General features: G+C 32.3%; 1 protein-coding gene across 1 annotated transcript; it reads left to right on the forward strand.

Moving 5' to 3' along the window:
• Nucleotides 1-618: 618 nt before the first annotated feature.
• LOC117714192 (prolactin-7B1) lies at nucleotides 619-10,310 on the forward strand. The gene is made up of 6 exons (XM_034510861.2): nucleotides 619-649; nucleotides 4,929-5,104; nucleotides 5,780-5,818; nucleotides 7,411-7,518; nucleotides 9,363-9,542; nucleotides 10,089-10,310. Exons 1-6 carry the CDS (start codon nucleotides 619-621, stop codon nucleotides 10,308-10,310), a joined length of 756 nt encoding a protein of 251 aa, XP_034366752.1.
• The last annotated feature ends 278 nt before the right edge of the window (nucleotides 10,311-10,588 follow it).

Raw genomic sequence — 10,588 nt, forward strand, 5'->3', positions numbered from 1 at the left:
GCAACACATGCCCACTAACATAATAGTCATACAGTAGTTCTGACAGAAAGTATCAACTTTGTGATTTGATTAACAGCCCACATAAAGGAGAGAAGCAATGCTTTGTGTTCTAAGATGAGCAAAACTTGTACTTTATAAGGGTTCAGACTATAATAACTGATTATTTGTCTTTCCTTGTGTGATTAACTGAATCACCTGAACATGGTGGTCCTAAGCTCAGGAAAAATCTTATCATTATATACATCTTAACTGCCTCAGAAGGCAGGGAATGTACCAAAGGTTAGAGAACAAATGTGAGAATTAGGTGAAGCAGTGATGTGATAAAGAACAGCAATTTGCGTCTGCTCTGACATGCTCATCATGCATAGACCATGAAGTCAACTTGGCTTTGCAGGTATTAATGTGATAATTCTGATGATGATGTTGACATTATCTGATGCAGGAGTGTCATTGAGAAAATACCTAATGGTTTATAACTTATTTCCTTCCTGTTACAGCAGTAAGTGGCCTTGGGGCAAACTGCTAGTGTATATAGGATGTACAAAGTAAGTAAACACCAGGACCACAGTTCAGCAACCTTCGCCAGGGCCCCACATCCTGTGGTGGAACTACTCTGCAATGTGTCCCTCACTGACTCAACCATGCTTCTGTAAGTTACCTCTTAGTAATGCTTTTCTGGGTGTACCTGAATAACCTATTATTTCTCCAAGGCTATAGGATGGACAAGGAAATGGGTTGCTTGGCAGAAATATGATATTAGCCAAGGACAAGGAAGTGGACTTCAGGCAGGAATCTGACAATAGGCTAGAACAAAGAAATAATTTCAGGTAGGAATCTAAATCTTAGGCTCGAACAAAAAAGTAATCTCAGATAAGAAACTAAATTTTAGTCTAAAACAAGGAAATAGGCTTCAGACATGAAAATGACCTTGGGCTAGGACAGGGAAGTAGGCTCAGATACTTTAGTCATCCTGATAAGCCCTTAGAAACAGTGATAATGGGAGTGTTCACATAATTGGGTTTAATGCCTTGCTTTTTCTTTGTCTATTTGTGTTTATTGTCTTGCTTGTTCCTTGACTATTTGCATCTATTGTATTCCTAGACCCTCAACCTAGAACTGACCTTAATACATGCATGTAATTATGGTATAAAAGCAAAAAGGAGGAGGGGGAATTGGATAGGGAGTTCTAGGGAGGAGAAATGGGATGACATCTGTATTGTAAATAAACAAAATATCCAATAAAAAAAGGAAGGAAGCTGGAGACCATGAAGAAAGACAGATGGGTCGTGAGAAGTCCTGGGTAGCAACTTATATCTAAATTTAGACAATTGGATATTGGGTAGCTATTCTAATTATGTGGGCATCTTGTTAATTGAGCATTTTTAAATATATAAATCCATTTGATAATCAAAAAAATAAAATAAAGATGGAACCCTTTTGCCAGAAACCTGTCTCATGTGTTAACAGACATTTTTATTTGTTCAAATAGCATATCAGCATGCTAAGAAAAAAACTGAAAACAAGGAAGAATATTTACAAGTTTATTGTAGACAGTTTATACCGGTTTGCAAAAATAGGAACCCTTTTGATTATGCTAAGTGACAGTAACTAATTAGTATTCTTTATCTTACTTGAAGGAAAGGAAGAAATGGGCAATATGAGCCAGACTTAGTGGTTTAGGATCATAATCTCCATTCTGGGACAGTAGATGCAGATGGGACCTTGAGCCTGACTGGCCAGCCAGTCTAATTTATTTATCAAGTTTCAGGGCAGTGAGAGTTTTCATCCCTAAAATATTAAACACAGTTGTGGTTGGTATTTAGTAACACTTGAAGTTGTTCTTTGCCTTATATACACACCTGAACATATATGAAAACACATATAAACACATATACTCTCACACTCAAGAGAAAGGTGATAGAATAATATTATTTAATTGTTAGAAACAATGTATGTTTAAAAATACTCAGATGTCATGGCAGGTTTAGATTAAAAAAAATAAAGCTCAGAGATTGATGTTGAAGAAATTAAGAAATGGTAATTTTCTGGGAACCCAAATATCAATAATTTCAAATTGTCACAAATTTAGAAAGAAGAAATTATTATTTTATTGTTTTTATTGTTCCCTTAGGATTGAACATGAGTTATCCTACTTGATTATTTGACTTCAAAACATTATTCTCATTTTGGAAGATTCTTTTGACCAATAGTTTTTAAATGGGGGAAGCTATGTCTCACTTCAGGATATTACAGTTTGGGTTTTCACTGTATTAGCACTGCTTCTCAACTGTCCCCCACTGATATATTTATTAATGTAAAACTGTAAGAAATTGCTTTGCCTAAGTATCTTCGTTATCTTTCTGGGCTATCTGTGCTATTTGATGACACAGCTTTCATTAAGTGGCCACAAAAATTTACTGTTTTGTAAAAATCCCTATCTTGGCTCTCTTTTCTCTCAACACCTTTAAGCCACCCTTTATTCCCAAAAGGTCCAGTGTTTATAGATAAGTCTTTACACTAAAATCAGGGACTAGTCAAGGCTGCCCACTCTCACCCTACCTATTCAATCTAGTACTGGATGTCTTAGCCAGAGCAATTAGACAATAAAAAAGAAGTCCAAGGGATACAAAAAGATAGATAAGTCTTTAAATCTGAATAGAAATCTTTAATCTAATCTTTTTGGATATATCTTGTATAACTGTTTCAGAACCAGCATTTTAGCAGATATGGAGTGAATAGCTGAGAAATTTAACTTATATATTCAGTGCAAGTTTTTTGTATATCATTTCTGACCATAGCTATTTTGAATCAATTATTTCATGTTTATTGAAACCAGACATGGTTGAAAATATAAGTAATGTTAGCAAGCCATAAATTGTCCTACTATACTTTCTACTGCACAGTTTTATAGTTACTATCAATTTCATGCATTTATTTATAAATAATAAAAATGGTTATTTAAAAATATTAGTGTTAAAACTTAAGGTAGGCAATGATAGTACATATGTGTCTTTGACCCTTGGATAATCTTGAGTAAACTGAATGACATTTCAATAAAGGTGTGATTTAGTATAGTTGCTTGTGCTAGATTTCTGAAGGTAACACTAGTAAGAAAAAAATCATTAACGATAACTATAGATATTATGAAATGAAGAACAAAGATATTTGTCCATTTTACCCCCTCTTAGATTATGAAATGTTTTAAGATGAAAATCAACAAACATATACATTTACAAACATGTATACGTGTGCACACATATATACATATAAAACTTTATAGCACGTAAAATAAAGTCAAGAACCATCATATTTGTTAAAAAATAAGCTTTACACAAGGAATTGTGTAATGATTATGTAGTCAAATGTACTTAGTTCCATTTTATGCTATACAATTTCATATGTTTAATTTTTCTTATGCTAATTTTATTTTTCTCTTGTGAACTAAAATATTTCTATACAATTTGTTTTGTCTCGTTACCTGACTCCTACTAGATACCTCTAAACTCCCTAGCCAACCAACTTCAGATTGTCTCTCTCCTAAAAATAAATTATAAACAAACAAATAAGAGCCAATAATATAGTAAATGCCCAAACAAAATAGAAAAGGCCACAAATACAAAACAAAACAAACAAACAAACAAACAAGCAAACCAGAACCGCACATGGCATTTGTTCAGTTTCTTCAGGTATAGGTTGCCAGGCTTTGCCTTGCCTGTTAGGCTGGACACGTTTGGTGTCATGAAAGTGTGCAGGTGATTTATATTTTTGAATATATATATATTTTTAATTTTAGAAGTTCCTTTAGAGACAGAGTCAAGAGATTAAACATGCTTTTAACATTTTTCTGCAAATTGTTTCATTTTTTTGAGAGTCTAACTGTCAATAACTTACAAGTTTAGTTTCTGTCTTTCTGTTGAATTAGCAAATTTATGAAAAATCCAGCAGTAATCATGCTTAAAAACTTAAAGGTGGTTGTTGAACAGAGCAAGAAATGTAGTTAAAATGGTTACTAGGCAGGGCTATTGCGCTCATGTGATCTAAGGTAAAGTTTGTGCTTTTTACAAGAAACACATGGATGTGGTTTCTGACATCCATAGGCTCAAGATGCCACACAGATGTGTAGGACATGCAAATATGGCATGAAATGTTTACAGTGATTGCATCTAGAGAATCTATCTCACCAACTGTGAACCAGGCTCAGGGAAATTTATTTAACCATAGGGTTGTTCTCTTTTACCAGTTTAGTTTGAGAATGTTACAGTCTACTCACAATGTCATTATAAAACAAAAATTTATAGAAAAATCAATTGGGAGCTTTTGCATAAAACAGCTATGCATGGCTTTATTGTTGTGAGCTATCAAGGCCAATGTAGACTATCTTTCTCATAACATTATTCTTATTTTCACTATTAGATGCCAAATAATCATAAGTTTAATCCTATGAGGCACGAATATGCAAGTAACAGATAAAATGTGCTGTCCTTGTCAAAATGTAAATATTGCACATTCACTTAGAATTAGTTTCTTAGAGAATTTGACACAAAAACACAAAAACAAAAAACAAAACAAAACAAACAAAGAGGATAAATTCCAAAACCCTTAAACTTTCTATACTCAGTGACTTAAAAACAACAACAACAACAACAACAACAACAACAACAACAACAACACTCAAAGTTAGTTTAAAGAGAAACTGTTGAAAACTTTCAAGTCTTTTCTGGTATCAGTCTAAAATGTAAAAAATTACCAAGCTGTAAAACTACATTTGTGCAACAATGTATATATAATGACTTTATTACTGTAAAATATAGTTATGTACTATCACAGAATCATGGAGCATGCAAACAATACAGTGGAACATACTAGGCAGAAATAGTGTTGATAACTTTAGATGAATGGATCTCAGCATAGCTTTTTCTCTGTATCAGGGACACTGCAGATACTCTTGGTGTCAAATCTTCTTCTGTGCGAGAATGTGGCCTCTGTACCCACAATGGGCAGTGGATCAGGCATTAGTGAAATGCTTACCGAAGACCTTTTTGATGATGCCATCATACTGTCCCAGCACATCAATGGCCTAGCTATAGAAACACGCAGGATATTTGTAAGTACCTCAGTGACTTCAGGCATTGTTCAATAGTGAGAGTCTATGTGAGTACTGGAAGGGTGTTATAATTTAATAGCAGTCACCATAAATCAAATTTCAGGTAATTCACCTTTGCATATCAAATAAAGCATCGACCTCTATAAAGCAGCACAAGGAGGATGGGGCATTCAGGATTTCTTTCAGATTCACAACAAATGACTTTATTGAAAATAAAACTCTTTTCTCAAAAGTTGTTTCAGAGAATTCAGAAAGGCATAGCCACATTAGAAGTCCTATTGCCTGATCTTGGTTGCAGGATGGATTGTCAACTAGCATCTTCATTACGGTACTGCAGTTGTTTAATAAAGAAGTGAATGGAATAGACCTAATTTAAACTGCAGTAGATTCCAAATAAGGACAAAGTTATAGATATTCAGAAACCCTTAAGTGTTTGATCATTCCTACTATATACCTATAGATAATGCTTAAATAATAGGAGGTCTGCATAAACAAGTTCTCTCTCCCTGATAATCATGTTATGTTATCAAGATCAATCAAAATCAAGGATGGTAAAGAGATTGGGTTGGACTGTCACAATGGGAATCCCATAAAATATATATCTCTACATTTGCATTAAGTGTATATTCATGTTGACTTTCACTCATGACTTTTCTTCCCTTTGTCTTACTCTAGATATCCAGTAATTTCTCATCAGACATGTTCATTACATTTGTAAGTACTTCATTTACTTCCAGGTTTTTTTTTTTCCAAAAAAACAGTTGTATTACACTGTAAGTTAGATAAGAGAGCACCATGAACCTAATTTTCCATAGGATACCCCCATAAGTAAAGAAAACATCAGGCCTAAATCATGCAATAGAGTTAGTTAGTCAGTTCAGATAATCTCAGATTTATGATGAATACAGAGACATCTCTAAATTTCTTCTACTATAAATATATCTACAAATATAAATATACTGTGACATAATGTTCTAAAAGTTGTCATAGGAAAAAATCCTGTTGTCCTAACCATGCTGGTAGGGAACCCGTTCCTAAGGGACTCTTCATTGAGCTCACTGTATATATCCAACAGTAAGTATTTTATTGTAATGAAGTCCACAGACTGAATAGAAATAATCTAAACTGAGTCTGTGTCAGGTACTGGTAAAAACTAAAGCTTTCAACAGCCCACAAATGCTAGGAATTCTTATGCAAATTTTCTTTTTACTTAATTGTACTCAATAAAGGGACACACTTAGAAATGAGGGTAAGCTGGGCAGTGGTGGTGCATGCCTTTAATCCCAGCACTTTGGAGGCAGAGACAGGTGGATTTCTGAGTTTTAGGCTAGCCTGATCTACAGAGTGAGTTCCAGGACAGCCAGTGCTATACAGAGAAACTTTGTCTTGGGAAAAAAAAAAAAAAGAAGTGAGGGTAAGTTTTCTTTACTTGATGACTGAATGTTACTAATTCTAAGTGAGCCAGTGTCAAACAGGAGAAGGTAAATAAAGCCTCAACCTAATGAAGTACAGCTGTAGAATGTGTCCCTAAATTTTACACAAAATTTTCCTCATACTATCTTTTTAACTCATTTTTTAAAATTTTCTATTTTAAATTGATAGTCTTTTAAATTTGAAATCTTCTTAATGATTGATTAGTTTCACAAAATATCTGTTAATTTGAAATAACAGATATTTACATAATATAATTACACAAATACTACATTTAAAAAATTATCTACTTGTGAATTAATACTTTGTATTTTAATATTTCTTCATTGTTTTTATATTTTTAAGGTGCCTATATTTGATAACTAATTTTGTTGAGGGTAATTCAATTTTAATGAGGATCTGTGATTAACTTTGAGAGTTACTACAAAGAAGAGTCTACATGTACAATGCCTTTTAAATAGAAACACACCACTTATGAGCCAGAACAAACAAGAGAACTGAAGGATAGATGGATATATACTATGATGTTGGCTAAAATCTAAGGCAAAGATAATTTTTTAAAAAAATTTGCTGCTTTTTATATTTTATTTTTAAAATTTCACATCAAAACAGTGAATTTTGGATAAAAAGGCATTATAGCACATAGTAAGAGACAAAATTGTCCACAAATAAAAATTTAGATAAAAACAAAATGAAATTATAGATTTAATGGGACAAAGAGAATCTTTCAATTATGTTTCTTCTTAATTTTGAAGTCCTACAAAAGTCATTTTAAAAATTACACATCTACTGAATGAGTTCATAGTCTGGTCATGGGATGTTTTTGCAACATTATTAATTACAACTAACTTGATTTCTACTTTTGACCTCTACAGACATTACAATTTAACAGACATGATGAATTTGTTGTCAATGGTCTCAACAGCTGTCACACTTTGTCACTCAAAACACCAAAAACAGAAAAGGAAGCCAAAAGGATCTCAGTGAGTCTCCCACCTATGGTTTGATCCTAAACATCTAAAGATGGACACTGGTTTGATCATAAACATCTAAAGTGGTACACTGGCTTTGCTGTTCTGTAGATTATTATAAACACTGCAATAAATGTGGTATACATTTCTTCTGGAAAATCTATGAAGATTGAGTAATAAAAAACCATATTGTACAGTTTATGAATAATAAAATAATTATATTTTTGTATAATTGTAAAGCATAGCTATAAATTATCTATTTAGATGACAACATAGTAGCAATCATACTCTCCCTAGCTCACTTATCATTCTGTTGAAAGCGTTGACCTGAATTGGACATCTATGTTTAAAGATACATTTGTGTGTATGTATAAAAGATAATAATATGGTTAAATTTATTATATATTACAAATTGACTCAGAAAACACCATATAATGTTTTTTAGGATGAAACCATGCCCTTAAATATGAAGGGAAGTTTAAATTATAATGGCAGCCATGATTTGTAATTGTTATGATATCTCTTTTCTGATTCTCTGCCATAAGTAATTTTGACACAATTTTATTTGAGGATCATATTAAAGTGAAAGAATTGAAGTCAGGGAGAAGTGAAGAAGAATGAGTGATGAAACCTGTGAAAATAATTTCCATCAGTAGAAACTTCACCAACTACTGTATCCACTTCACTCCAGTGTCCTCACTGAATGTAATATTATTAAACTAGCTAAGAAAAGCAAATTGAAGATTTGTTAAGTTAATACAGAACTTTTACCAAAAGCATGCACAGTAAGAATTGGAATCTGCTCTTGTTGCAACTCAACCACTCACTATGCCTCATGCTCTCAGAATCTGTTACCATTTCTTGTGTATTTTCCTATCATTTCTTTATGCAATTTTCTTTGCAAAGTCCATTGGATTTCTTCTCTACTCTTTATTTTCATTGTCATTAGAGTAGCTAACAGATATCTAACACAGCAAGTATTTTAAATGTGAACCTTTTTATGATCCTGGTATTGAACACATATAGGAAGGCCATACTACAATGAGATTCCCACTGATGCTGGTAATGAAAGCAACACTGTGCCTTCTTCATCTACTCATGCAGAAAGATCACTGTTGTGCTGGAGGCAAAGGCATGAAGGGAAGTAGACTAAGGAAAGCCCATTAATAAATGCCATATTTTCTTTATTAAATCTTTGTTCTTGTACTCCAAAATAACCTAAGAACTTTAAATGAGTAAGACTGTCAAAAATTTAATCGGAGTGATGACTCTAGGCTAAAATGATTACACCATTTGGCATTGACATTGGTGATAACTGTCTTTTTGTATCTGGTACTGTTGGCATCTACTGAAAACTAACAAAATTTTTAATTTTCATGAACAAGTGACACAGTAATATTGACAAGACCTTACAGGAAAATTGAATGGTACAATTTCTGAATGAAAACATAGTAAAAGCAACATGGTGGTTCATTGGAACACTATTATATAATAATATATAATATATACACTATATATAGAAAACTATTATTATAATTTTATTCATTATAATTATATAATATTATATATATATTTATTTATTCATTATGATTATATAATATTATATAATATATATTAATATATATTAATATATATTATATAATATAAACACTATAATATACTATTAGAACATAGTATATTATTTAATAAAATACAAGAGAATGGTTGAAATTCTATAACTTTCGATAGTTTCATCTTCAGAAATATTATATATTCCATAAAAATAACAAATGAATATTTTAATTGTACTTCACTGATTAAAACAAAATATAGTTCATGCTGATCTTACTTTAACATAATTTCTTACTATTGTGTAGCTGTCAGACTTTCTGAAAATGATACGAAGTATACTGCGTGCCTGGGACAACCCTCTGTATCACATGGAGACAGAACTAAAGAATATGCCAGGAGCCCCTTTTGCGATTCTTGCAAGAGTCAAAGATATTGAGGTAAAAAATAAAATCCTTCTGGATCGCATCATGAAGATTGCTAAGAAGGTGAGACATATTCTTACTTTTCATATTTTTTTTTGTAAATGATGTGGTTTATGTGATGAATCTTAAATTTGGAAACAACTTACTACACAAGAGCAAATTACAAGCATTCAGTGTTGTGTAAAGTCTGACCACTAAGGGATCAAGCTGTTCCTCACAATCACTGGGTCATTACCTTTCCTGAAGAAGTGAACTACCTCTAAATATGTTATTACTACCATTCCTGACTTCTGTGTATCCTATGTGAGAAAACTGTTAACAACTAATACATCCTGCCTTTTCCCAACATAAGTCTGTGATCTTCTACATGACTTGTCCCAAAATAATATACTTCATCCTGATTAAACTTCGTGTTAGTAAATGTCTACTTGCAACTTGCATAGAGTTTTTAGGTGATTAAGGGATATATTACCCGAGTTTAGGCATATAAAATCTATTGACTCTGGCTACAGTTTACATTGCTGATATTATAATAATATAAATCAACACTAACAAGTAAAGGAACAGTGAAATATAAACAGTAATCATATAACTATCATTTGTTTTTAGGTTAAACATGAAATTGAAGAAAATGAAGAGTACCCTGTTTGGTCAGAGCTTGCATCCTTACAGTCAACCAATGAAGAATCAAGATTTTTTGCTCTTTATAAATTGTCCTATTGCCTATTTGTTGACACAGATAAGGTTGAACATTATCTTAAACACTTGAAGTGTCGGTATTTTGATGGTTACATGTGTCAAGATCCAGAAAACCAAATTAATCTTCAGTAATTTATTTCTCCCACGTTTCTTTTAATTTTCTCCTTTTTGAAACTATCCTGTTATGTAACACAACCCTTCATTAAAAAAAATAAATGATTTAGATATATCCAAATATAACAATGCAGCTGTCAGTATGTTGGTTCATTTGTTATTAATTACATTAATAGCATGGACAATTTTCTAACACAAAGAAGAGGTGATATATTGGCGAGAGAGGCATTTGATATAAGACCATAGTAAGTTAATGTCATTTATCATTCATTGGCTTTTTCCAGGCAGCTGCTGGA

The sequence above is a fragment of the Arvicanthis niloticus genome, chromosome 8 (genome assembly GCF_011762505.2).
Source record: "Arvicanthis niloticus isolate mArvNil1 chromosome 8, mArvNil1.pat.X, whole genome shotgun sequence".
In the NCBI taxonomy this organism is placed as follows: Eukaryota; Metazoa; Chordata; class Mammalia; order Rodentia; family Muridae; genus Arvicanthis; species Arvicanthis niloticus.